Source organism: Temnothorax longispinosus, chromosome 4 (assembly GCF_030848805.1).
Source record: "Temnothorax longispinosus isolate EJ_2023e chromosome 4, Tlon_JGU_v1, whole genome shotgun sequence".
Lineage (NCBI taxonomy): Eukaryota > Metazoa > Arthropoda > Insecta > Hymenoptera > Formicidae > Temnothorax > Temnothorax longispinosus.
In genome coordinates this window covers 23,621,700-23,649,126 of record NC_092361.1, presented here as the reverse complement: position 1 = coordinate 23,649,126, position 27,427 = coordinate 23,621,700, and the positions used below count along the sequence as shown (strand labels likewise).

At 37.1% G+C, this 27,427-nt stretch overlaps 3 protein-coding genes across 6 annotated transcripts; 1 reads left to right on the top strand and 2 right to left on the bottom strand.

The window, feature by feature from the left end:
* Nucleotides 1-412: 412 nt before the first annotated feature.
* On the bottom strand, nucleotides 413-11,112 carry LOC139811925 (E3 ubiquitin-protein ligase AMFR). Of its 3 annotated transcripts, XM_071776440.1 has the most exons (9): nucleotides 10,480-11,112; nucleotides 8,925-9,236; nucleotides 6,753-7,010; nucleotides 6,333-6,488; nucleotides 5,748-6,070; nucleotides 4,381-4,771; nucleotides 4,019-4,260; nucleotides 3,313-3,510; nucleotides 413-2,657 (listed from the first exon to the last, which is right to left on the bottom strand). In XM_071776440.1, exons 2-8 carry the CDS (start codon nucleotides 9,186-9,188, stop codon nucleotides 3,315-3,317), a joined length of 1,830 nt encoding a protein of 609 aa, XP_071632541.1. In that variant the 5' UTR covers nucleotides 9,189-9,236; nucleotides 10,480-11,112; the 3' UTR covers nucleotides 413-2,657; nucleotides 3,313-3,314. The 3 variants fall into 3 exon arrangements, with proteins under 3 accessions (XP_071632541.1, XP_071632538.1, XP_071632540.1); XM_071776437.1 differs by having other exon boundaries at nucleotides 413-3,510; nucleotides 10,480-11,111; XM_071776439.1 differs by having other exon boundaries at nucleotides 413-3,510; nucleotides 10,701-11,111.
* Nucleotides 11,113-11,254: 142 nt separating this feature from the next.
* On the top strand, nucleotides 11,255-12,352 carry Taf12 (TATA-box binding protein associated factor 12). The gene is made up of 3 exons (XM_071776465.1): nucleotides 11,255-11,654; nucleotides 11,732-11,924; nucleotides 12,105-12,352. The coding sequence occupies exons 1-3, from the start codon at nucleotides 11,403-11,405 to the stop codon at nucleotides 12,230-12,232; spliced, it is 573 nt and encodes a 190-aa protein (XP_071632566.1). The 5' UTR covers nucleotides 11,255-11,402; the 3' UTR covers nucleotides 12,233-12,352.
* A 223-nt stretch (nucleotides 12,353-12,575) lies between these two features.
* On the bottom strand, nucleotides 12,576-27,378 carry Svil (Supervillin). 2 transcript variants are annotated; one of them, XM_071776423.1, is made up of 25 exons: nucleotides 27,195-27,378; nucleotides 26,963-27,116; nucleotides 26,432-26,632; nucleotides 26,025-26,174; nucleotides 25,698-25,777; nucleotides 25,073-25,199; nucleotides 24,422-24,653; nucleotides 23,024-24,289; nucleotides 21,346-22,088; nucleotides 19,828-21,252; nucleotides 19,398-19,496; nucleotides 18,911-19,079; nucleotides 18,601-18,758; nucleotides 18,228-18,469; nucleotides 17,891-18,095; nucleotides 17,641-17,792; nucleotides 16,575-17,048; nucleotides 16,168-16,318; nucleotides 15,813-15,964; nucleotides 15,218-15,490; nucleotides 14,630-14,753; nucleotides 14,264-14,458; nucleotides 13,848-14,125; nucleotides 13,448-13,603; nucleotides 12,576-13,238 (listed from the first exon to the last, which is right to left on the bottom strand). In XM_071776423.1, the coding sequence occupies exons 3-25, from the start codon at nucleotides 26,628-26,630 to the stop codon at nucleotides 13,152-13,154; spliced, it is 7,137 nt and encodes a 2,378-aa protein (XP_071632524.1). In that variant the 5' UTR covers nucleotides 26,631-26,632; nucleotides 26,963-27,116; nucleotides 27,195-27,378; the 3' UTR covers nucleotides 12,576-13,151. The 2 variants fall into 2 exon arrangements, with proteins under 2 accessions (XP_071632524.1, XP_071632523.1); XM_071776422.1 differs by having other exon boundaries at nucleotides 26,963-27,378.
* Nucleotides 27,379-27,427: the final 49 nt, after the last annotated feature.

Here is a 27,427-nt window from a genome sequence, read left to right as displayed (position 1 = left end):
CTTGCATCATGTATGAAAACTGAAGATATTAAAACCATTTATTGCAGAGATAATTTACGCAACAATAAAATGTAACATTACTGAGAAATATTTATATCGATGTAAAATTATTCGTACAAATTAAGTATGACACAGGTTGACTCGCTATGTTATATAATTATAACATTGAGAATATTATTCTCTCTCTTTCTATAATAATGAATAGTGATATGGCGATACATAGAAACAATTCTTTAAAAAATCAAAAATACATAATCGTCAACATATTTAATTTATCGCAACAGGTATCGATATTATTTTAGTGTATAACAATTACAAAATGTTGTTTTGCAAATTAGAAATTGCAGGGTCAACTATATTTGTAAAGCACGGAAGGAATTTTTATATAGTCGTATAAAATAAGTAAGCGATATAACTACAACAATCTATAATGCATTTTATTTGTCTTGCTAGTTGTACAATGTTACAAGTGTGGAATAGGTATTACATTGCTACATTAGAAGAGACGTAGGACACCCCATGCTCACATTTACAAAGACCTTAAGAAAAAGTTCGTATTGTATTATAAAGTTATAGCTTCGAGGGACTCAGGAAAGCGTCGTTAGACTATCCTAACTCGCCAAACTAGCCAGATATTATGTTTCTCAAAAACAATACAATTTAATAAAGCTCTTTCATTTATATGAAAATATTCATATATCTTCACACGTATATTTTATTTACATGTAGAGGCAATTAATAAAGTTAATAAAAATTTGAATTTCTTATCTCGATAAATTTAATTTAGAATTGCCTATGAAACATAATAACTTAAATGTTTTGAAAATATAACTATTATTAAACAACTGTTATTACTGTGCTGTAGTGATAGCTACAATTAAAATAATAAATTTTGTATGTGCCATACGCAGAAAGTTACCTCAAATAAAAATTGCCTCATGTTTCGTCACTTATTACCTATATTATTTATATGCAACTTAGAGATCCATAAAATATATATATATAAATGGTTCGATGTAAATAAAGCTACTTACAAAGTTTTAGTACAACTATGTATGTCGGCATCATTTTAGTAAAATAAGTTTTTCTCATCTCTTATACATATAATAATGTATCCTAATACAGAATGTCCTATGACTGACTGAATTCTAATGACAGATACATATTTATATCTTGTATATATCCATATTTTTCCTAATGAATTTCAAGTTGATTTTTTCTTCAGCGAAAACATCGAGGTATCTATTAGTATTCAAATTACAAATCATTATAAAGAAGCTTTTTAGAAACTACAATTCACTACAGGACAAATAAATATAATCTCATTTTTCAATCAATTTCAAGTTAATTTCAAGTAAACTCTGATAGAATTTTAATTAAAGGTTTTATATTTCAACAAAGCACACACAATGTTGAAAAATGAAAAGAAGCGTTCGATTCTACGTTAGCTAGGTCAAAGAATCTGTTATTAAACAATCGTGAGTCGTGGCACATCCTGTATGGATATATTTATATCCTACAAATATTTACGGATACATGTGTCTTGAATGTGTGTTGTGTATTGTATGTAAACATGGATAAATATTTATCACATAAGCTAGGAAAAACTGAAAAGCTACGAATGTTATTAAATTTATACAAGTTAAATATGCAGAGTGCACTGTTATGAAAATAAATAATAAATCATAAAATATAAAAATATTTCATTAAACTAGGATTTTTGTATGTAAATATTAATAATTAAAAATAACTATATGTATATCCAAGTGTAATGAAATTTACATATTATTAAAGGTCCGGGAGTTTGTCAAGTTTTACAAAATTGCTCCACTTAAACTGCCCCACTGAAACTTTCGTCACAATGTGAGCACAAAGTGTAAGAATAGATTTTATTTATATCGACCAACGCGACAAAATTATATATTTTTATATGATTGATATTAGGCAATATAATTGCAAGCCAACAAAGCACATTATGAATAGCATCTAACACATCGTTAAAAATAAGAATTAAATGTATAATGTAATTTCGAGTTAAATTTTTAATAATAATATGCAACAAAAAACTTTGTGCCAATTGTCGCATTTTATTTATTCGTAAATTCGTACGTTAGGATTATTATCGTGTGGCAATAGCATACAAATCTAACTTCTATGAAATTATGTTATTCTCATCATATATATATATATATATATATATATATATATGATGTCGTAAAATGATGCAGAAGAAACAATTCCTCCTCAAAGCTAGCAAACTTCCGAACCCTTGCTCATTACATACGAAACTAAGTTATATACAAGATTTACAAGTTGTTACTCTAATTTTCGCATTTGTGCAAATCAAGTTCGTTTATTTTATAAGATCATCAATTCGAAACAACGTATGTAAATTTAAAAAAAGAGCAGACGTCTTCTGAAACATAAATTATTTCTGTTGCCTAACAGATTAGAAAGTTTTTCTTTTTAATCTTTAACTGAATTTTTAATAAACACACGCACGCACACACACAATCCATGCTCATTGAATTGGCACGTGTCACTTTAATTTATTTATGGCACTAAACACATACATTAAATTAACATTTAGGGTATCCATCATAACCAGAATATTCTGTCTTCTCCTTCTTTTCTCCTTCTCTTTCTCTTCTTTCAATCTGTTCATATAAATTTATTATTTTGCAAATTATATAAGAGATATATAAGAAAAATAGGAAACTTTTTTAAAACAAAGACTTTAATCCGTTAGAAAGTGGACGACAATGCAGCTTACTGGTTTTTTCAAAACCCGGTATGAGGTTGTTCTCCAACAGTTTTTTTTTCCAAAACGCATATATTACATATCATTATAGGTATTTAATGTTTTGCCACCAGCGTGATATTTAAATAAGTTACGTAAAAATCGTAACATCTTCTATTATAATTTAGTCGTCTCGTAGCTTTTATCATAACTTGATGGTATTGAGTAATCGATTCAATACTAATCGTTCATGAGTATATCGTTCACAACCTATCGATATTCTTAAATGTCGCGCCTAATCTCTGGACTGTGACTTTAATTTGTTTTCAGAACGTTAAGAGCACTAACTGTTAAATACATAAAGAGATCTTTCGATATGCTCTTGCTATATTTAATAATCAATCATCAGCAAAAAAATGTGTTGCCTCATTTTGTATGTTCTATGATCTTGTTATGTATGTCCCATGGTCTCATATCCGAGAAAAAAAAATAAGAAAACGTACAGTCAATTTCATGTCAACTATGAAGCTCTGCGTAATTTCGAAATCATATTAATCATCATCTCTGCTTACATCTAGGACGTAGTATTTTCAATATTTTCAGTATTCGTTATTTGCGAATTTGTCGAATCAATCTCGGATTTCCGATGCTTTTCCAAATACTTTCTGCGTGCTGTTAATCGCATATGTTCTTTTCGTCGTTGAAGTATAAGTTCTCTCTCAGTAGATGATTTCGAGAAACGACCACCAAGGCTCGAAGGTTCTTCACCACTATAAAAACGATAATACATATTAACCTGTGAGAGAAATAATGTTCTAGGTTATCTAGATTACGAACAATATCACAAAAAGATTTCTCATCTTGATTTACGGTTCTCAGATTCTTAATAAACAAATTTCATAAATTTTGTATATTTCTAAACGTAGTTTATACGGTAACTGTAAGAAGCCCCCAGTTTCACAATTGTCGGTTAACTTTTAACCTTAGATTAACTCACTCTTCGTCTTTTCTAAGGAAGATGTTAAAAAGAGACAAAGCGTAAGTTAATCTAAGGTTAAAAGTTAACCGACGTTTGTGGAACTGGGCATAAACATAATAACATAAATACAAATAATGAGGCATGTGTCCTTAACCCTCAGTTGGCACTGTGGGGTATTAAACGCCCCAGCCTAGTTCAGCTCAAATTTAAGTCCCTTTATATTACTAAGCTCTAATTTAAGCTCCCTATAGTACGTCCCAGTGTGCCAGCTAAGGATTAATATTTCATATCTCCCTTACCTGTCGGCAAAAGGAATATCGAATCTAGGATCTGATGAATTTTGGACAGAAGAACTGGGCATAATATTCGTCATGGCCGTTTGCATTTGTGGGACGGATTCTTCTTGCGGTTCTTCCATTAAGTGGTGTGGTATAGTTAATACTCCATCGAGTATATTCTCAATTGTCCATTCAACCGATCGAGTCATTCTAAGATCTTCTAGGATTACATTGCGAGAATAATGGGGAAAAAGTAGTTGTACCTAATATAAAGATTTTTTGTTACAATAAAATTTTTCCTTTTACAAGATCTATAAGAACGTTAAAATTTCTTTACTCTTTACACATATATATATATATTACACATATAAAATAAACATTACCTGTCGCGCCATAGCATCCATCTGGGAATTAGTGTGTGCCAACGTAGATATGTTACCACGTAATCTATTGTGCGAGACCTCGACGGAGAAACTAGGCAACCAAGACACGTATCTCGATCCATCAAGAAAGAGGAAAAAATGATTACCGTTTCTTCTCGTAGGAGTCTGTGGCTCAGGCGGCATCTCTGGAGTGTTCTCTCTGTGATTAGCTTGCATGCTCAGACCCAATCGACAAGTGGGACACGATGTATCCTGTTCTAACCAGGATTGTAAGCACGAGTTGTGAAACAAGTGCGTACAAGGTAATTTACGAGCACTTTCCATCTTCTCCCAGCATATCGCACAGTTATCAGAATTCTCGGCTAATTCGTCTTGCGAAGCCATTGGATAACTAAAGATAAAACAGTAATTTATTTGTTTTAAAAAAAATTATATAATAATTCACAATTTGATTGGGTTACAAAAGAGCTTACGAAATGTTACATTCTTCTTTTACAACAGAATAAAAATGCTTGCAATAATGCTATATATCCATTATTATATACGTTAAAAATTAAAACATAAAGGAAATCATAATTAATGCTTGAATTTCCAATGTAATGCACACATACTACCGCTCAAAAGTATTTGCCACCAGGTAAACTGTGTAATGTAAACTGTAATAAAAAAAAACGACTACATTGATGAGGCGAAAATTTAAAATAATGTTATTTTCTTATCAAAGCATTGTCTAACATTGTTTAAATAACTGAGAAAAAAATTTGTTAATCCGAAAAAATATTTAATCCGATACGTGCAACTAAACATGTTAGTTAGTTAACTAAACATTAGTTGTTTCAACAATTATTAAGTTGCACGTATCTGACTAAATATTTTTTCGGATTAACAAATTTTTTTCTCAGTGCACGTAACTACCTATGCAATAAAGACATGTAACAAATTATTGGTCTTTTCATTAAGGGCGTGAACAGACAGATGACTTTGTCATGTGACAGAGAAGCCTGTACAGTATCTACACGGATCTATGGCGCTTCTTTATCGCGGCGCGTGTCGCCCGTCTGTACAAGTCTGTCGCGCTTCATTGTCGCGCGACAAAGTCGCTCGTTTGTCCGCGCCCTAAAATTTCATTAATATAAACTCATCTCTGATCAAATTTCTTTAACGTAGCAAATACTTTTGAGCGGTAGTGTATATGTGTCTATTGTCTGTACTTGTATGTAGACTTTCAATATGTTGTGATATATTTGATAATTTGTATAAATCAAATCTAAAAAAAAAATGTTTAAGATACTACAAGAATGTTGCAATAAAATTAAAATAATAAAACCATTACACCAAATTATATCATAAATATACATTACACATACTTTTGCTCCATATGATTTAATACAGCCAAATAGTTTCTGTGTTTCGTGATTCTTCGTTGTATCTCATAGAACAGATACCTCAGTTGCATACATATGACTAGCGATGCCATACTCAACAAGATGTTACTCCACAGAAGCATATGAACATGATGAAAAAACTCGACTGCCAATACAATCAGCTCCGAAATCAAATCCGTATAGTAGGTCAACGGACCACGTTTATCCCAAGAGCGTTGCGCCGAAGTGCCGGCGCCACGAGTATCGTACAGATGAATCACATAGCGTAACATTACCTGAATCGTACGGACTCCGAGTAGAATACACTGCGGACCGAAACAAATAATTATTATAAGTCAATTATATTTTAGATAGTGTACATACAAAATAGATGTTGCATTTTTCTCAATCCTAATTCAAAAAATAATTTGTGAACGAGCAATAAAAGAATGTTTATTTGAAGAAGTTTGCGCGCGCGCGCGCGCGTGCGCGTTATAATATTAAAAATTAAATGTTTTTAATAGACAATAGTCACAAAATTAATGTTGAAAAATAATTGATTCATTGATTAAAAAACATATTGCTTACCTCAGCTGCCATAAAAGCAAAAGTATTGAAAGATATGAAGAAGAAGGCTGCAGCAATACAGAATAAAAGCATGAAGGAAGATAGGACGAGAATTGCCGCCAACAATCCGAGAAGTCGCGCGTGACTCCATCCTGGCGTGGTGGGTGAAAAGGACAGCTAAAACCAACGAATTAGACATTATATTTCTTAAAACGTACAATGATACTTTGTCAATCGTTGATTTTGAAATATCTCTAACAAGAAGAAACATTCCAAAAGCAAATGGTTTTATTTTAACATGCATTTAAATTAACATACATATATCTACAGAGCATGCAACGTCGCGTCGTATGAAATATATTTCTATTACATTTTCAAGGATGACCATGCCTAGAACTTCTTTTGGCACGTATTGTATTTTTGTTCTTTGTTTATACTCACGTATTCAAATCGATCTTTGCAAAGTTGACTGAGAAGACTCAGGAAGCCGAGCGCCATCAACCATGAGCACCAGAGTACAACTTCGTCCATGTATTGTACATTCAAAACTCCAAAAACGAAGATGAATTTATAAAAAATAAAATTCCAGAACTTGTCTTTCAAATGTTGACTCTCTGAGGCACGTAGCTCACCAAATACAAGCTTTTGAATGGTTCTGCCAAGAAGAATCAACATGCAGTGAGCCATGTTGATTAAAGTCTGTAGATTATGAAAACAACGTATTAGAGAAATCTATTAGTATTAAGTATTAATCTATTAAAGAAATCAGAAAGCTTAAAGTAGAATATACGTGGTAGAATATACACGCACATGGCTGGTTTTCTTTTCTTTGTTAAAATTTTACACGCTATTACGCGTGAGATATGTAACGCAATTTGAAGTATATATTTCAAGTTTTCTTCTTTCTGGATAAAAATTTATTACGTTGACGTATAAATTACAAATCTGATTCGATAAGTTTCTTCTTTAACATTGATTGAATCAAACTATAATATATTCTTATATTCGAAAGAAAGATATTATTCTGAATTTAATTAAACTTGTTTATTTGTTGCTTGTATATTGTATTAAAAACAAGATAAAGTATAGATATTTTTCGACACGCGCACCTTATAAACAGGTGAAACAGAAAGTTGATCGTCATCAAGTATCGCTTAATCGTTGCCAAATAGTAGAAAGACCATCTAATTTTAGGCTAAAACATTCTTCGTTTCAATGTCTCGCCAACTATTTTGAAATATTCGGATACACGTGTTCGAGGTACAACGTGTTAGAAAATTTTGATATACGTATCGACATACGAAATGGAAAAAAGCTTTCGCAAAATTACGTAACTTTCACCATACGTGTCACGAAATGATAAAATTAAACGTCTGAATCTTGAATGGTTTTATTTTGTCGATAGAACAAACGAATTTCTTAAACCCAAAAAATATTTATAATAAATATTTAATTACGATAATAAAAAATTATAATATATATAACGTTTATATATAACGTTGGGTTACCACTAATTCTTTTTCATCTTGCAGGGACAACATATAATTTGATAATCAAGCGATAAATTAAACAATTAAAGGGCATTTGATTAATTAATTTATAGAATTTAATATGATAAGAGAGTTTTTGCTTCTTGATAATTACTAATAAACTCGGACGAATAAGTTTACAGCTGATGACAAATACAATGATCGAAATTTCAATCTTAAAAAATCTTAAGAGAGAGAGAGAGAGAGAGAGACGCAACTTTTTTTGTATTATATTACATGTAACGTAAATGTGCATATTAACGTACTTATGCAACGCGGATGCGGACATGGAATATGAGTTTCCTAGCGTGAATAGCATATGAATAGCGTAAACAGTGAATAGCGTGAATATAAATGGAACGCAAAAATCAACGTGGGATATTTGTTCGAAAGGAACAATAGCAAGACATACGCACGCGATAGTTGCGCACGTGTCGTAAGGGATTAGGGAGGAAAGTAGCGCGTTTCGCCGCGAACTGCCACGCAAACTGCGAGATGGACATGACGTTTCTGCTTAAAGAAAATTTTATATCTTTATACAAGTGTCGCGCGAGGACGAGAATATTGAAACGTCACACAAAATGTTATGATATTACGCAAAATACGTATTGACGATCCGTCACATCTGAATCATCTGGATCATCTGAATCTTGGTCCACGTTATCAGTCATCATCAACTCGATCGTATCATTGTTTTTTCTCGCTTTGCTGACAGATGATCCGTCCATTAGACGTAGACGGACAATGCAAAACTACACGTTACTTAATAACTATAGAGTCGCGTATTATATAATATAATAGGGACGCGTAAAGCTCTTTACAACGCCACTTACCTACTATAAACGTTCGTTCATAACACGCTTATACAACAAACGTATCTATACATTTCAAGGATGCTCTTGGATGCCAAAGAATTAAAAAAAAAAAAAAAAAAAAAAAAATGTTGAAAACGCAAAAAGTCAATGGATATAATAGCGAAAAGATGGAATGTGCATCAAGCCCACGTATTAGGATCTTTTGCGCGCTGCTGACGCACATTTTTACAATGATTTATCTGAATCGGAATAAACCCGAATAAACGTACCCAGATGCAGACAGGCTCCACCACCATACATTCCAAGAGTTCTTTAAGATGCGTGCCAAGACTTCTCGGATCAGCCGGATCAGTCAGATCGACGTCGTCTCCAGAATGGGCTTCCACATCGACGTGCGTGTGCGTCGTTCTCCAAGCAGGATCCTTGATTATTTGCGTGGCATAGTATACGGAGCAGGACAGGATGGTGAAACTTATGGCGGTATACACCCGAAGATTCAGAACCGGTAACCGCTCCAAAACGTCCATCGGCATGATTGGAAGACGTTGGGACGTGTTTGCTTATTCAAACACTTTTTACATCTGTAAAAAGTAACCAAAATGCACGGCGGGTGTCATATCAGCTGTCTCAGGGCCTAAACATTTATTTCTTTATATACGTTGCACGCGCATAACTCTCATTCGCGCGCCGAGAAAGCGCCTTTCACGCGGCAAAGTCGGCAAAAGGGTTAACGCGAGAACGCGTCAACGTTTGCTGCAACCTGCGAGGCGCGCGACGGCCGCACCGCTTTCTTTTCAGCTATATAAGCTACACAAGCTACATTTCGCCAGCACTCGAACTGCGAGCACACAGCACACAGCGGTTTCTACACTTTCCGAACCGAACGCGAAAGGTCTTTATAGAACGCGACGTACGTCGTACGTGACTCCCGTCACGAGTCACGCGTGATATCCTTCCTCCCATACATCTCTACGATCTCTACGTTCGAGTGTCAAGTGTCAACTCATCACAAACATCACCTTTTACATTCCAATTTTTCTCCTTCTTTCCTTGTTCTTTTAGCTTTTAGCTTTCGGTAGTTGCGAGAAAGTTAAGTTAAGCCTGCAACAGTTTGATTGTGGCTCGATGCTCGATCAAACGCGTTCGACTCGATAACATCGAAAATGCACGTTGATAGACGTGTGCCGCGTTAAGAAGAAGGAGACCAAGGACATACACGTTGAGTAAAAAGACGAATGCAACGTAACGTCCCTTGGTCCCCTTGGTCCCGAGTCCTGACGCGATGCTCGCGAGACAGAAAATCAATGTACGTTTATCGTTAGGCATACGCGGCTTGGTGGAAGAAAGAAAGGACGGAGACGTGCCAAGGTGGAGGATTTCTACGGGCGAAAGTAAACGTACCCTCGACCCTCGGCCGCGGCCGCGGCTGCTGCCAGTGCTGCCGGGATAACTAACATCACCGATCGCGTTTCTCGTCCGTACATAACTGCATGCTCGTCGTGGCGGTTGATCGTTACGGGTCGAACGCCAAGAACACCGGCTCGCCAGCCGCAGCCGTACGTTGTACGTTGCGACTGTTGCGAGACTTGCGAGTTGCGAGTTGCGAGAATAGAGAATAAGAAAAACGGTGGGGAGAAGGAGGAAAAGGGCGAAAAGGCCAAGCCAAGCCAGACTATCGCTCGAGGGTAGGTGGATGACGGAAAGGAGAGGAAGATGAGACTCGACCGCGTGGCCGTCCCTCGGCGATTGAGAAAGGAAAAAGGCAGAAGCAGCGTGTCGTTCGCGACTCGCGACACGTGTCGTCGTCGTTGTCGTCATACTTACTCGATACTACTATATGTACGAGCAAACGTCCGTTTCAAGCGTTTCCCGAGGCTCGCCTTGTGCGTCTCGAGGGCTCGAGGGACGTCTACATCATAAGCGTGCCGCAAAATCTCGTTGGAAGACCTCCAAGACTGACGCAATACGGACGCGCTGCATCGATTAGCACGGACGGCGAAACGAGCGACTCTCTCTCTCTCTCTCTCTCTCTCTCACTCTCTTACCGCTCGCGCTCTCACGTTGTCGTAAGCACACCCGCGACGGCGACGGATCCTCCGTGGCACGCGCGACGCGATGACATGTCACACCTCACACCTGCGACCTGCGACCGCGGGAGCAGCAGCACCGAGGACTGCGGACAGTGCGGACTGCGGAGAGTGAGGAGAGCGCCAAGTAGCACGGAGTAACAGCCAACAGCGTCAGCGTCGCCAACGACCGACGACGGCGACGACCGACCACGATTGTTAACCAGCGCTAACCGCTGATGAGTCTGCCCACTGCTGACAGTGCTGACCGGTGACCGGACCCGGGACCCGGACGTCAGACACAGTCGGAGAGTCGGAGTCGGATCAGTGCGACGTATTGTATGTACTATACATACACATACACACCATGCCGTATGCGCTCTCGCAAGCCGTTCGGAAGAGACTGAAAACAGTGAAAACTGCTTGCTGCCAGTGCTGCTTGCTGCCTGCCTAAACCTCAATCACCCTCAACTCTGAAGCCCTGAAGCCCTGATGCTCGCTCGGTAATGTCAGGCGTGACCGTATCTGCTGACGGACGCTGGAGTCTGGACGTCTGGACCTGGACCCTGGACCTATATAGGACCATAGGACCTATACGTTGCTATACGTCTGGACGTACGAGAACGAGCCACGAGGTGATAGGACGAGGACGACGACGACGACTCTGTCCAGCTTCTCGGAATGTCGCAACAAAGTGCTGTCGGCCAGACGACCGCGACGACCACGACGGGCTCGGAAATGACACCCGTGCTTGGAACTCTACAGTCCGTAGGCCCTAATACGCAGACGTCTCCGGTTTTGCCTAACGTGCAGAGCGGTGGACCTACGACAACCCCTGTACAGCCGCAAACGCAGTCTCAGCACGTCCCACAGTCCTCGAAACCGGTGCAACACGCGTCGTCCAACCCAAGTTCTTTTAGCGATTTCCCACAAGTATGTAGCATGTAGCTCCTGAGAAACGTATGAAGAAACCTCGTTCCTACGTGTCCCGTCTTGCTATTTCATTTTAGTTTTTAACAAAAACGAGATTACAAGACTTGGTGAGAGAAGTAGATCCCACCGAACAGTTGGACGAGGAGGTAGAAGAGATGCTTTTACAATTAGCTGACGACTTTGTGGAAACCACGGTAAATGCAGCCTGTCTATTAGCTAAACATCGTCATGCCAACACGGTGGAAGTTAAAGATGTACAGTTACATTTAGGTGAGTTACGCTACGAGCCATCTGTTTTATTTACAAGAGAAAATAAGAAGATAACGTTATTCAAAATACGTTCCTGCAACTGCAAAATAAACTTTCAGCGCTGTAAAATTTAGCAAATACAACTTGGAAAAGCACGTTTTCGCTATGATAACGTATTTTGTGTGGTATTTTAATTTTTAGAAAGAAATTGGAATATGTGGATTCCTGGTTTCGGTACAGACGAAGTGCGTCCATATAAACGAGCTACCATTACCGAAGCGCACAAACAAAGATTGGCGCTTATACGAAAGTCCATTAAGAAATATTAATCCTTTGTACATTACATTTAGTTTGTCAGTTTTGAACTTGTACAGTTTTAAGCTTGTATTTCATACATTTTTAATTATCTCAGCTCCTGTGCTATTAATAGTAAACGTCTTGTGACAAAATCTTGTGTTTATCTTGTACATACGTTTCCCTTTTCACACATGTGCCTATTGAAACTATTGAAACTTTTTTTACACTTTTGTTTCCCTTTTGAAATTGAATAATATTAACGTGCTGCGCTTCTTCGTATATTCTCAAAGGTAACGGAAATATTTGTTTGGTTCTAAATGCCATCCCCTGTGTAAGGATAAAGAAAAAATAAAAATGTATATTTTTTTTGCGAAATACTATTTAAAAATGCAGAATATATTGTAAATTATAGAAACCGTCTTATACATACAGATATTACACGAATAAGGCGAAAACAGCGACCATTCACTCGCAATATATAAACATCATACAAATATATTAAAGAAAATGTTTGCAAGCAGATTTCGCATGTAGCACGTATTAAAAATATATAATCTGTGTTCACATACGCTTATTTTGCTCGAGTTCATTTATTCCCATTGGGGAAACGTTTTCCACGAGCTCCCAATGAATAAACGAACGCAAGCTATATATCATTATACATATGCGTTATATAATTCAAATAGCATTGACAATATATTTCGGATCGCATTGATTCTTTTTAATCTTCCATTAATTAATTATTAGATATATCGTTGATAATATGTTCGCCGATACTCAAAATGTTTCTCGAAATGTTTCATTCTCTATACACGAAAAGTTCCGAGAAAAATATATTTAGAGGTTGAGATTTTTTTCTGATTCTCAAGTTGATAAATATTGTGAAACACGTAACAAAGACTCCAACATTTTACAAGAGCAGCTACTGCTAATCGCAGCCAAAACGATCCATCAGAACAATCCTATATCTTTCTTGAGATTCACTTGCTTCCAGACTGGAAGCTGTTGAAATTCTTCCTTGCTCATTCCCAGTAGTTCCTATAAATCACAGAATGTATCTTATATGTACATCTTCTCTGCTGAGAGAATGTTACGTACGACGAAATTTTATTAACACACACACACATTTCTTTTTTTTTTTATCATTAAAATACTTTCATATGTGTTTCAAATACACGTGTTGAAAACTATATACGTAAATCACGAGAGTATTCAACTGCTACTAATCATAAGTCTATAATACTAACTTGAAAGTGTTGTTGAGATAAATACAACTCGAGGCGCGTTGGATCGACTCCATCGGGCAAAGGTCTTTGTAACAGCTGAGCAGGAGGATATGTACTTTGCGTCAGACGAGCCAATTCATTTTCCACAGTTAATATTTCTCCTGGATTCCGGCCATCCTGGTAATATGTTTAATATATGTACATTATACGTTTTATACACATTTAGATTTTATTGAAATACGATAAATCACACGATTAAGAGATATACTATTTCTTTTATTCATCTAATACACTCTGAAAGTATATCTAGATATCTAAACGCAAAGATAGAGCAGTTATTGTTTCAAAGTTAGACACACACACAGAAAGCATAAAAAGATCTGAATAGCAAACAAAATAACATATCCTTTTGAATGTGTACCTCTATGTTTAATTCAGCGACGTCATCCCGATACGTCCATTCCGGGAAAAGATTTATAAATTGCAACGGTTCTAAACCAGCCCATATTAAATATATTGGAAGATTCGTTGTTTGTGCGCTTCGAGTCTTTCGCCAATATCGTATCGCTATCGTCATCGCCGCTCTCCTCTCTGCCTGCCATCGGACAGTTTTGCTTCCGGACTGATCTTCCGTTCCACTATCAGGCCACCATCCTTGCCAGATCCAAATCACATTCTTATCATCCAATAAAAATAAGGCTGAAAGTTGTAAGACATGATAAAAAAAAGCTTATAATAAATAATTTTGCTAAAACTCTTCATAAAAAAAAAGGTTTCTCATGAGAAACCGATTCAAATACCGACTAAATAAAAGTGCGCTTCTAAAAATATCGTTACCTGGTTGGTTCGCTTGATACAAATCATCTTGTGAGAAAGGGAACGGTGTTGTTAAGTCCGCACGATATGGACAAAGTATTTCCGTTGCACGGAATTTTTTAGAAATACTGGATAAATGATAAAGCTTTGGAGTATGATCTTGTAATTCAGCTGTTTCTAACGACCAATACAATTTCTTATTTATGCCACCTAACGCTGAAAAATACAAAATACATTTTCAATTTTTTTGTGACAATATACATATGTATGTATATAATTAATAATGTATATAATTTTACAATAGGAGAATAAAAAGAATTATAAGTATGTGCATACATAATCCTGTATTCGGTTTAAATGTTAACTTTTGACTAAGCTTTTACTCACCATTACTAAATCCCTCAGATTCGGAGCCTTCTTGAACTTGACATATTTGTATTCTACTCTCATTCGATAATCCAGCTTCTTCGGGTCGATTTTCTTTCAATTTATTTGCAGCTTTTACTGCATTCTATAATAAAGGGATAGAAGAAAACGCGAGAATTAGAGAGACAAACGAGATAGAGATGAAGAAATGTAGAAATAATAGAGGTAAGAAAGGAAACGATCAACATGAGTACGAGAAAACAATGGGAAATGACAAAAAAATGACATGAAAATCATCATTACCCCATTCTACTATAAATAGTAAAATGGAGTCTCTCATCATAATTTTATAAGGTTTTTGAAATAATTTTATAGCCATAAACACACACATTTCTCGAGATTGCTGTGATTAATCGCGTGCTGCTTACATTCTACTACTTTTGTTTTTTATATGTTACACGAGCTTAATATATAGATACAATATATAGCAAAATATGAAACCTATCGCAATGTTAAACTCTTTATCCAAATGTACACATGTATATTAATTAAATTATGCGTGAATATATTTATTGTTACTATTGTTATAGAAATTTATAGGAAATATACTTCTCTAATATGGCGCAACGAATTATTCCCATGCCAGACATATAGTTTTGCATTTTCGGTGTCTAGCAATATGAAGGAACCTCTACTTCTTAATTGTCGAGTACTACAAGGGATCTCAATCAAGAACGTCTCAGTTTCTAAAGTTCCTCGACAAATGTACAATCTGCATCGTTTCTCACATTTTTTCTCAGATTTCTTGCCACTGTGTACCACCATCCTTCCAGAGAATAAATTTAAGAATGCAGCTGGTTCGTGTCCTTGAACGACATGAATCTGCAAGCATACGTAGAACAATATTATACAATTATAAAATACATTTCTTGATATTTTGCGCGATATTTTACTTTTAGTAAAAAAGAAATTTCTAGACAAAAGAATGGGACGTCTTTTCTAATTGAAAAACATTAATTTTTAGAAAATAAAATTGCAAAGTCTAATTGGAGTAAAATTACTATTAATAAGTAATATTATCTAATAATACAGCCAATATATACCTACACATATATTATGCGACATATGTTGCATTCGCAGATAACAATTAAATATATATTAAGATAAATTCGAGTAAATAAAATAATTGTAATAGCAAACTCACCTGAGGACCTCGATCGCTGTCTAATTCGACTGTCAATAATGCCGCGGCACCTCTTTCATTCAAGGATGCATTTCGACCTTGCCAAATAAAATATACAGATCTATCGCGACCTTTTGCCGAGTGCTTTGACGGCAAACCACTGAGTTCTCTACCTAGGGACATAAACAAATGTAAAAGCGGTTACATTTTAAACTCATATTCTTAAAAAAAATAAAGATTACACATTATACAAAAATAATGTTATAAATATCTATAAAAAAGAAAGTATTACTTATTTTTCAAAAATGAGAATTTAAGACAGTTTATAGGATGAGCTCAGTTCCGTGAAATGTGAACAGCTCAATAAACAGCTCACCAGTAATTGTCACGGAATATGTCCACTGAACGATATAACTATCACCAGAATAAAATTGACCAATAGATGATTCGTCCAAAAGCGTATGCGAAAATTCATCGATATGCCACACTATAACACTTGTTGTAGCAACGACATATTCCTTCTTCAACTAAAATCAAATTGAATGAAATTATCAATCAGTTAGGTTCACCTGTAAATCGCGGGCATTATCGATTATAAATATAAAGAGTTTTTCTTTTTTTTATATATGATATATATATATATATATATAAATGCATCGAAAATAATGGCTGATAAATATAAGTAAGTTTAATAAATATAAGTTACTTTAAAACTAATACATCTCGTTTTCAGTTATATTTGAAAGAAATATTTTTTGTCGTGCTAATAAAAGGACAAATTACTTCATTGTCATAACAACCAGTGCCTCTGCCCAAGTGACAGCCCTCTAGAATAAAATCGACTGAAGTAGAGTTTGGTAGCCACATATCGTCGTTCTCATCCAACTGCACAGCTATGGCACCGTCGATTTGTCGCGCATTATCATTTCGACCTCGCGTCTTTGCCGCACCGGTGACGTTAGGCCAGTCGAGGAATTTCTCCCGGAATAATATCGTTTCGACGTGTTGCGTCAGCTTGGCCAGTAAACACCATTCTGGTCTGCTTTTGGCAAATTTTGCGGGCGGATTCGTGCGCGAATCACTGTTTCGATTACCAATCATACGGACCGCGTTAATCGGACAAGCGGTACAATCCCTATAATCGTATCCATTGTTCCACATTTCCGTAGCCAGTCGCGTGGCGAGTTTTTTCTTGTCCGCCGAAATTTCTTTACCGCTCCAGATGTACATCTCAGTGCCAAAATCGAACACCAGAATCTTTTTACAAGGTACCAAAAATGCATACAATATAATATAATTCCTTATATAGTTCTTACAAAATACATAAACCCGACTACAAGACGCGTTAAAACAAAAAAAGTAAAAACTCAAGTCAAATTAAGTCACGGCGGCAGTTTCTGAAACAGTTTCCAATTTTGAGCATATTCAATCGAATCGTCCAAAAATTGTTTTTAGCGTAATAATTTATCATAAATCCTTGCATGAATTACGTTTATTATATGTGCGCGAGATACAATCCCACAAAAAAGCCTTCATTTTTTAGATGAACGATTTGTTTCTACTATACTTTTTTCTATTTCTCTCAATATACGTTATCAAAATTGAAACCAATCTAATATCCAAAAAAATTTTGACTTTAGAAACAGAGAGAGAGAGAGAGGTGGATTTATTAAAAAATTTATTGGACGATTCGATTGAATATGCTCAAAATTGGAAACTGTTTCAGAAACTGCCGCCGTGACTTAATTTGACTTGAGTTTTTTTTTTATTTTTTTTTTTTTAGACATGCGCAAAATCGAGATGTTTTGAAAACTGTAAATTTTACGGTAAAAAAAAAAATTACAATTACCTTGTTCTTATCGAGCATTTCTATCTTTGGGAGCGTACCCCAGAATTTCTCGTGCGACACTAATTGTTCATCTTTCAATTCGAACACCATATTTGTATCAATAATGGCAGATTCGTACAATTCGTCTTCGTCAGGATGGCCAGCATCGACAACTGCAATAATATCATTATAATACACTACTGATGTAGTACACACGTAGCGATATACAAAAATATCGTCGCACGATGCGAAAATAGAAAGGTAAACGTACTGTATAACTTTTCGTTGTCGACCACATCAAGATAACTCCAAAATTTTTCAACTTGATTCCTCGAGCAAGTCAGTTTATCGTCATTTATAGTGATTACTTCGATCGCTTGACAGCCCAGATCCTTTTGTTGCTGAATACTCGATGCGATCTCAACGGCACGAGTTTTCTCGATAATGTTGCTATATTTCCCTATGTAGTTAAAAACCTGTAATTCGTCGAGAGTCAGTTTTGTTTGCGATTAGTGAAGAAAATATAACAGTAAAGAATGAATGTAAATGTTTTACATCGGCTAATGTATTATATATGTTCTCTATTCTACTTTTATTATTATCATTACCTCTGATTTTGTCACCAATATATAACTATCACCATTATTGATACTCTCGGCGACAGGTTCGACCAATCTAGCTTGAACGTGCCGTCTTCCTTTAACCAATATCAACATTACGTCTTTATATGGTTGCAATTTATTCGTGGACACGCTTGTTTCCGACACATTTCTCAGAGTCACCGTACTAAAATCTTCAGTAGAAGCCAATCCGGCGAGAGCCTCGACGGCGAAAGACGAGTTTTTGGCTACTGGAATATCGATCAAAAATTTAAATCTTAATTATATGTTATATGTAATTCGAAATCCGAATAAAATCAACGTTATGATTGATATAGATATAGAATGTGTAGCAGAGGGGAATTTGCGTGAATATACTCACGTTTTTTAATATTTAAGTTCTTTGTCGGACTCGTGGCTATATTCGTGCGAATTTCGGTGTATTCCGATCTCAAATCGGTGCGTGCCGCGAGAACCTTAAGGGGGTTTCTTGAGGTGGCTCGTCGACGTTGCGTTCGTATATTCCGCTTTTGTACCAATCTGTCAAGAAAATGACAATTAAATTATAGAGTTATATTTGCGTACACATACCAATATTTTGAGTAATACTCTTCTTCCTGCTTTCTCTCATTTCTTTTGTCTCTTTCATCTTTGCACGAGTATAGCAAAATAGAGTAAAAGCTAAAATTTACAATTCGGATTGCGATGTGATTATATCGAAGTCACTTTCATCTAAGTCAAGACACTCAGTCTCGCACTTTTCCAGCGACACACCGCTAAAGAAAGAGGTGAACGTTTCATCGTCCGTTTTAGGTACTGAAACACTCGGCGACAAGACATGCTCCGTTTTACATTCTTCACCTACAAATTATAATAAACTAATTTCACTAAATAAAAATCTTTTGCGCGTTTCCGCATTTCAATAAAGAGGAAAACGTGCGCTTGTGCGTTTATTCAGCTGTTTGATTAGGCTATATCGCGATCTCACCACGCAAGCTGTCCCAGATATTATATAATATACAACATAGTGACAAATGTAATTTCATTGAAGCTAAAGGAAGAAATTACAAATTGCAAAAATTTTCTATATACATATATTCTTCTATCAGCAGCTCTTTCTGGGACATCGGCAAGACGAAAAGCACGAAATACGTGATTTTAACGAAAATCGCTACTGACCGCTATCATCGCTGACAGGTTCAGAAAAACTTGTGCGCGTGGCGGAAGATGAATCTTTGCATGGACTGGTAGGGGTCGATATTGCGCCACTGTTACACCCTGAAAAGATGCTGGCTCTTAACAATTGTTCTCGTCATAATACAAAATAGAAAGTGAATATTGACATTTCTCATTAACCAAATTTCAAATTCAAAAATGCTTAGACTGTCCGAGTAAAAATATCATACAGATGTCTTCTAAGATATAACACCTTTAAGATATCCTATAGATGTCCTATAGAAATTTTTAACATTTCAGACTTTCACTAGACGTCTAAAGTATGACCCATATCTTTGGTAGGTCTTAGAAAATAGTAGTTTAGATCTTTGAAAAACGTTTTTTAAACGTTATTTAAAGTTCTATTTCGTTCGGATGTGAAAGGCGACCTCACCTTTATCTTTCCTCATTTTAAACCGTTGCGGACGCGGGACTCGCTTCTTTTGATTTGAAATGCTCGCCGTGGCTTCCGTGAGGAACGGCGAACTGGCATCTTTCGATGGAGCTACTTTCATTTTGCCAGCAACAGTGAAGTTGACCGCGTCGGGTGTTACGATTCTGCTCTTCCAGCTTTCCACAGCAGATTCCAGCTTCTCGATGCAGTCGGCCAGCACGCCCGACTTGGCCGTGCTCTCTTCCAAACTGAATAGTGAATCGTCGCAAGATTCATCAACTCTGGCACCGGCCACACGTCGTTTCCAGTTCGTGCTACCGCTATGATGTAGCGCGGCCAACCGATCGGCGATACTCACACTCGGTGTCTCACTGGTCTCTATCGACGCTATTACCTGGGTCGCGCTGCGACACAGTCCAGGTAGTGGCAAACCGCGTTGTTTCCATCTCTCATCGCCTAGAGAGTGTTGACTGATACTCTTGGCCAACGAATTAATGGAACATCGTGCGACACTAGTCAATTTTTCATCGAAAATAGTATTGTGTGTTTTGTGATCGTCGTTGTCGTTGTCGTTGTCGTCGTTGTCGTCGTCGTCGTCGTTGTCGTCGTCGTTGTCGTCGTTGTCGTCGCCGTCGTCGTCGTCATCGTCGTCATCGTTCTCCTTCATCTTCACCACCAATCTTTCTTCCTCCTTACCGACATCCCTTTCATTGTCCTCGTCATCATTGGTATCGTTTTCGTCATTCTTATTGTCATCGTCGTTATTGTCGTCGTCGATATCGAATACCCGATTGGATTTGCCCGCTAACAAATTGTCATCATGCCTCTCGTTGCTGCGTCTTTCCAATACACCATTCGACATTGTATCAATTTTGCAGTTATCCACATCAGCCGGTAAGATGTCTTCGTCCCAAAATAATGCAGCGTTATGAGAAGGCACTGTGGCTCCGTTTTCCACATCCACATTATCGTCTTGCTTAGAAACGATTGCTCGCATCTCATCGCAAGGATCTCGCATCATATTATGATTAGTCACTAAATTGAAACAATCTAATTTCTCGTGGAATTTAGCAGTCTCGTTATTTGAATTTTGGCTCTCAACGCTACATAAGCCTCGTTCGCTTCTCGATATCGCTGCGTCAACAACACTTGTAGTCTGAATGGGCCTCGAGTAAGAATTACTCTTTAGAATAGAACGTGGATACACCTCAGAACTCGGCAATATCATCGGTTGCTCCGATTCTTCGGATTCTTTCTTAAGCACAGATTTTATCAACTTCATACCTTGGAGTTCCGGGCTTTTGGCACGCGAGAGATTTTGCGTATAACCGGTGGATGATTTTAGAATACTTTTTGGTACGTCAGGCTGAGACGCTGTTGCGAGCGGTGGCGAATGAAGCGATCTTTGGCATTCTTTTAAGCGTTCTGAAACAACGAATTTGTTACTTGTTCATTGTTGCACATGTTTTTGATAAACCAATACAAATACAAATATTACAAATAATTTCCAATACGTACTCTCAACCAAGGTTTGAACCTGGCGATTTGAGTTCAACGGTGATATCCGGGACGCCACTTGAACCTCCTCGGATGTTACAGGTTGCGTTTTGTAACGGGTAGATTGTCGTCGTCTTCTTTGAATAAGCTTTTCGCGATATGCGGCGTCTTTTGAGGCGGTTTCCGTGGTCGCGATCTTTTGATTGAAAAGTCGCACGCGTTCAGCCAAGCTTAGCTTGGACGGCTCAAGCTCGTTATCGGTCGCTCCCGCGTTGCTCAACGTTACGGCATTGCGCTGATTCTGTAGAACCGCCTCGCGCACTTCTTCGAAAGTTACCGGTTGGGTATTGAATCTCTCACCACCCTGTACCTTGCGTTCGCGATAACGTTGAATTCCGCGCGATAATCTCTGCGGAGGCGGTGCGCGCTGAGAACCGTTTTCCGCGGTCGCGGCGTTTGCTTTCTCTTGCAGAATCTTAAAATGTTGTGTTATTTTCGATACGCTGTTACTACGACAAATAGCGGCGTAATCTTCGTAAACACCCTGTGCATCCTGCCGTCTCTCCCTATCCACCGCTTCTTTCTCGTCAATCGTCCGAGTGAGAACTTGTATCGCATCGCAACTGTCCGCATCGCCGTCGCCGATCTTCATAAAATGTATATGCGAATCTATCTTATTCTTCTCTTCCATACCGTTCGTATTAACTTGCTTAATTTTACTGGATCCCTCGCACGATAGCTTACTTTCTTTAATTACACCGGAGCTGTAAGAAATATACACATTCAATGTACTAATATTAATAACTTATATGCTAGATTAACCTGTTTTATTTATATTTTGTTTCTTTTTTCAATGGATCAAGACAGTACCGTGAGTCGTTTATTCATAAATACGTTGCACACGACTATCCCCACGTTCTGGTAGCTTTGAGAATCGCTAGATGGTCTATAATTAAACTTGGCACGGGATCAAAGCCCCACTAAACTCGTGTATCACTGCAGCAATTGCAAAAGGTTAATATTGCAATGTAGATTTTTTTTCTTTTTTCCATATAGGAAAGTCGTATTTGATTGAAATCCTTTCTCGGTGTAAAGAAATTTCAAAATTTGTAAACAGGAATCTTTTTTGTGCAAGCGAATAATCGAACGTAGCGTAGAGCAGACAATGTATAGCTAGAGAATATATATTTTTAACAGATTTAAGTAAATGACATTTATCTATCTAGAGCCCGTTCATATAACGAAAACTTAAGGGGAAAAAATCAATTATATAATTATACTATAAAGAAAAAAGTATGGACTCTTTTTGTTTAGCTAAAACAGATATTTTCCTATTGAAAATTGGAAAGCAGCCAAAAAGCTTTCTCATCCGTTAATATAAATAATGTTTTTGCAGAAACAGATAAAATTTCTGAATTAATTATGCGCTCTTACACCATGATTCAAATTTTTGTATTGCAACCTTTGCATGGGCTTTTCTTTTTTTTCCCCCAATTGATGCGGGAGATAATATTTTCGTACAATTTATATATTCACAAAGAGAACAGAATGAGGAAAGAATGAGTGAGTCGTGTGTCGTAAAGCATTGTCGATGTATATGGATATGTCTGATGCCATTAATATATCTAACGGTACATATTTAATGTTATAAGAACTAAACTATTGTTCTTTCATGCCCCGATACATCGATGAAACGTACCTATTTGCTGCGGAGGAAATTTCATTGGACCGATCAGCCGTAAAACAGCGACGTGTGGTTGTCGGAGTATACAATACATCGATCGGTGAACTGGATTCTAGAGATCTTCGTTTGGCTAACACGCGAATCGACTCGACAGAGTCATCGCTGTTAGTGGATCGCGCATGACCTACAGACTGCGCTCTCTTTCGCAAAAACGAGTCTGCCGTTAAATCACACGTATCGTCGTAGTAACGGCTGCCGCTGGACTGTTTCAATATAGGTCGTACGTTTTCGATCTCGCTCACTCGATTCTTCAATACGGACAATTTCCTCGGAGAAGTCGACTCCGTCTCATAACTGCCCTCCTCGTACGAATTCTTCCGCGAGGACTTTAGGATCGTTTTCTTCGGTCTATCATGCTCGTGTTCGTCTGACTCGGTGCTCGATTTCTTCTTCAGTATAGGCCGAGGCTCGAGAGACAAAGTGTCGCCCCCGACAAGTTCTTCTTTGCCGTATTTTTTCTTTAATATCGGCCTGACTTCAGATCCCTCGAGACATTCGGACACGAGACTCGCGTTCGTGTTCGCGATCGTATTTCCACTCACCGTCGTATTCGCAACGTCCGATGCAATGGTTACATGATGATTGACGTTATTGGCGCGCACGCTGTTTGCGAGTTTTCGTTTCAAAATGCTTTGCGGTTCCGGAGATCCCAATGACAATCGATGAATCTCTCTGTCATCTTCCCTGGACGATTTACGTTTCAATATGGAGGCAGGTTGTTGATCAGGACTCTGATCTCTCTTGACAATCTCATCCAGCGAGGATCGCCTTTGATTTTTCAAGATTGGCCGAAATTCCGAGTAAATGTTGTCAGCGAAGGAAACGTCGGGAGAACAGCTACGACGACGTAATATCTCGTTTTCATCTAAACTGCTCCGTTTTTTCAAAATACCGTGTCTCTTGTGGGAAACAGGCTCCATGACGGATGGCGAAAACGTAACTGGTGATGGCGCATGAGAACCACCGGACGACGCTTGGCGATCGCCTCCTTCGCCGTCGACAGTTTTATGTTTGAGAATTGAAACTGGCGTGTGCTTAGATGTGATACACTTTTTTGGCGACATTGACACTTTCTCGGCGACAATATGCACGTTTTCAATTGAGTGATTAGCACAGCTCGCGGTTGCAGACGTGAGTCTTTCCACACGTTCCATGGTGGCACGCGTCAACGCCGTTAACTCGTCTACTCTGCGTGAAACCTCCGAATCGCCTGTACCACCACTGAAGAGCAAAAATCATTTCTAACACTATTTATATTTTCCTACAATTCCTATCATTACTTTTGCTGATAAAATAGCAATAAATTAGGCAGTATATACCAATATATATATGTGTATTACTGTACGTATGTACCTAGGTTGTTGAACAATTGAGCGCTTTGCATTCGCGGCAGGCATGACAGAAGGTGATGTACACGCTTTAGATAGATTTTTCGTGATGCTGTACTGAGTTCCAGCTTTCGAATCGATATGGTTTCTGCGCAGACTGGCCATTTGACGACTGGAATCAGCTGGACTCGATACTGTTTCGGATACTTGACTTCGTTTGATATACTGCCTTCTGGAATGTCTCTCACTAGATTCGACTAAAAATTTCATCAGGTTATTAAAAAGGTTATCGAGAGGAAAGTGTCTGACGCAAATTATGAACATTTCAGTTAAAAGTCATTCGATATCAAAAGCGCACGTGCGAGTTGTACATTAAATGTAAAAATCCTCTTTACGGTAGTAAAACCAATACAAAAAAAAAACCAATGAAAGTCGATGGTTATATAAGTTGTTAATATAAGTTGTCATATAATAATTCTTACATTACTGGCTGTAAAAATATGCCCAAATTTCAAGAGTATACTTTAACAGCTAATTTCGAAGGCACACAAAAAAAAACGCCAAAATATTACGATCACATTTTAAATTCTCTTGAATAGTTGATCTCTCTCCTGTTGTTGCAATTTGATATCAATAAACTTATCTTACATGAAAAATTCATGAAAAAATTTCCTACCTTCACTTGAATGATCAACAGGCGCTGTTTCCACATGACGCGATCTATTTAAATAAGATTTACGTTTGTAACTCTTATCTCTTTCCTTGACAGAATTCATGGTGACATCGAGGGACGTGGAATTTTTCTGTGTACAGATACATGTTGTGCTTTTACATTATGCGTATTAAAGTTTTCTTGGAATTAATAAAAAAGATAAGATAATGTGTGTTAAATATCACAGACATGCACAAATACATAATACATAATCTAATGGAAATTTTTAAAGATCAAGTCGTCCAATTTTTTTTATTCTAAGATACGTGATTTTTTCAATATCTAACGAATCAATATATAGCGTCTTGCAAGGTATGTCCTCCAAGTAAAAAATTATTATAACGACCAAAAATTGTCAACGTAAATATAAATATATATTATATAATGCACGTCATTGATAAGTTATTAAACAAAATTTAGTACGTTCCTAAACAATTTATAATGTGTGGAAATATACGTTACGTTGTCTATACCTAATAAAAAAATTATGCGTTTCAATTTTATACGTGGATAGAAATAATATTTTCTTAAAAACGGGAGGGAAAATAGAAAAATGAAGGAGGACAAAAATAGTTACACGTATACTTACTTGCTTAGATGATGATGACGTGTGCCGCTGAGAGTCGGGAGTTTCTGATCCAAGCAATTTTTTAGACGATAATGTTACATCTGCTTGTATAAGGAGACGATTTAATTATATACTTGGGCGCGAATTAAAATCCAGTGTATATACAGTATACACGGACAAACAATATATTAGTGATTCAACAAAAAGATATCAAAAGGACTTAACGTTTTACTGTAAAATGTTTCCAGATATAAACGAAAACTATATTTTTATTCATATATATGTGATGTGGCAATAAAATGTTATATACGTGAAGTATGAGAAACATTATATAGAACGTTTACGCACCATTGGGTAATACTATAGAAGCAGCTCGTAATCTAGAAGTTCTGGTCTCACGAATCTGAGCAGTTTTACAGGTTGCAAAATTTTTAGAGCTTTCCTTTGACATTATTTTACCATTCTTTTCCGCTGTAAGGCTACGTTGCTTCTTTTCTACTATAATAAAAGTAACATATACATTTTGTGTTGAGAGATCAAGTGTATAAATAAGTTATTTAAAACAAATGGTATTTATCAAAGAGATTTACAAGTTGCACAATATTATTGTATCACTATCATTTTTCGATTTGTCAAGATGCCACTTGGAAATGTATAGGTCTAAATGATTGACAAGCTGTTACATGTTTATCCTTAGTACTTATTGTTAATAATCAAGTACTGGACATATGCTAGAGAACGTTTTCAACACTTACTAATGTTCAAAGAGCAAGTAGCTACGTCTCCTTTAATTGACGATTCAACGTTCCTTTGGCCGCAACGCTGTACGTCGTTATAACGTGAACAAGTACTTTGGTTTTGCGAGCGTGTTGTACTTGGTTCTGTACTTCCTGTCTCATTTGACGCATTCTCCTCGCTAGCTGCCATCAAAACTGTGGCTCCGGCAGCTACCATTACTGAAAATGCATATTTTTATTATCTTGTATCTTGTATCTGTAAACTGTGAATAGCTACACATCTTTTTAACCATCAAGAATCAAGATCAAGATCCAAGTTGTAGGAAACAACTGTGTAGAAAAGTACGGGAATTATTTCAGGATTTATCACGGATTTATTTAAAAATAGACATAGAGAGTCAGACGTAAGTAGACACAGTTAGAGTTAAACATATGTACGTTTGAAAAGAGCACGAAAGGCATCGTGCTGCATATTGCTTGTCATTTGTCACGCTAGATAGAATTTTTAGCTAAGCACAGCTAGGTCAGCTAGCAATGTGGTATACTTACTTGATGTGAATTAATACAAATGTGACGTGTCCTTCGGCGCGGCCATAATTTCACTTTTGGGAGCTCTCGATCTCGAAAGGAACTGTCGGGGTGTCGGGCAATCGAGAACTTGGAGCACAGGGAGCAAACGATGCGTTGCGTATTCCTTATACGACTAAGTTTTATCACAGCTACTTAATATAAGTACTATGTATAAAATGATACAACGTGCGAGGTAATAATCTGTACATACAGTAAACGAGTAAACTCGCGCGAATGCCGACGATGTAGCGAAACGGCTTACGGCTACATCATTTACATCGAGAATGAAAATTGACGACAATGACGAAAGATTAAAATAAAAGAAAACATATCGCCAGTCGCCACGAAACGGGTGGTGTCATTCTAGTGAACTGATTGTGTGTCAGTGTCGTCGACCGTCGTGAGTGGTGGGCGCTGGGCGCGTTCAGCGGAGAAAGCCAGAAA

Coding starts and splice junctions, on each gene's coding strand:
- LOC139811925 (XM_071776440.1), bottom strand. CDS start 9,188: ATGCCGATGGACGTTTTGGAGCGGTTACCGGTTCTGAATCTTCGGGTG. Junction 4,261..4,380: donor TGGATGCTATGGCGCGACAG/GTAATGTTTATT, acceptor TCTTTATATTAG/GTACAACTACTTTTTCCCCA. Junction 3,511..4,018: donor GATATTCCTTTTGCCGACAG/GTAAGGGAGATA, acceptor TCGTTTTTATAG/TGGTGAAGAACCTTCGAGCC.
- Taf12 (XM_071776465.1), top strand. CDS start 11,403: ATGTCGCAACAAAGTGCTGTCGGCCAGACGACCGCGACGACCACGACG. Junction 11,655..11,731: donor CTTTTAGCGATTTCCCACAA/GTATGTAGCATG, acceptor ATTTCATTTTAG/TTTTTAACAAAAACGAGATT. Junction 11,925..12,104: donor AGATGTACAGTTACATTTAG/GTGAGTTACGCT, acceptor TTTAATTTTTAG/AAAGAAATTGGAATATGTGG.
- Svil (XM_071776422.1), bottom strand. CDS start 26,630: ATGGTAGCTGCCGGAGCCACAGTTTTGATGGCAGCTAGCGAGGAGAAT. Junction 18,096..18,227: donor TATTGGTGACAAAATCAGAG/GTAATGATAATA, acceptor GACGAATTACAG/GTTTTTAACTACATAGGGAA. Junction 14,459..14,629: donor ATCTGAGGGATTTAGTAATG/GTGAGTAAAAGC, acceptor TGTATTTTTCAG/CGTTAGGTGGCATAAATAAG.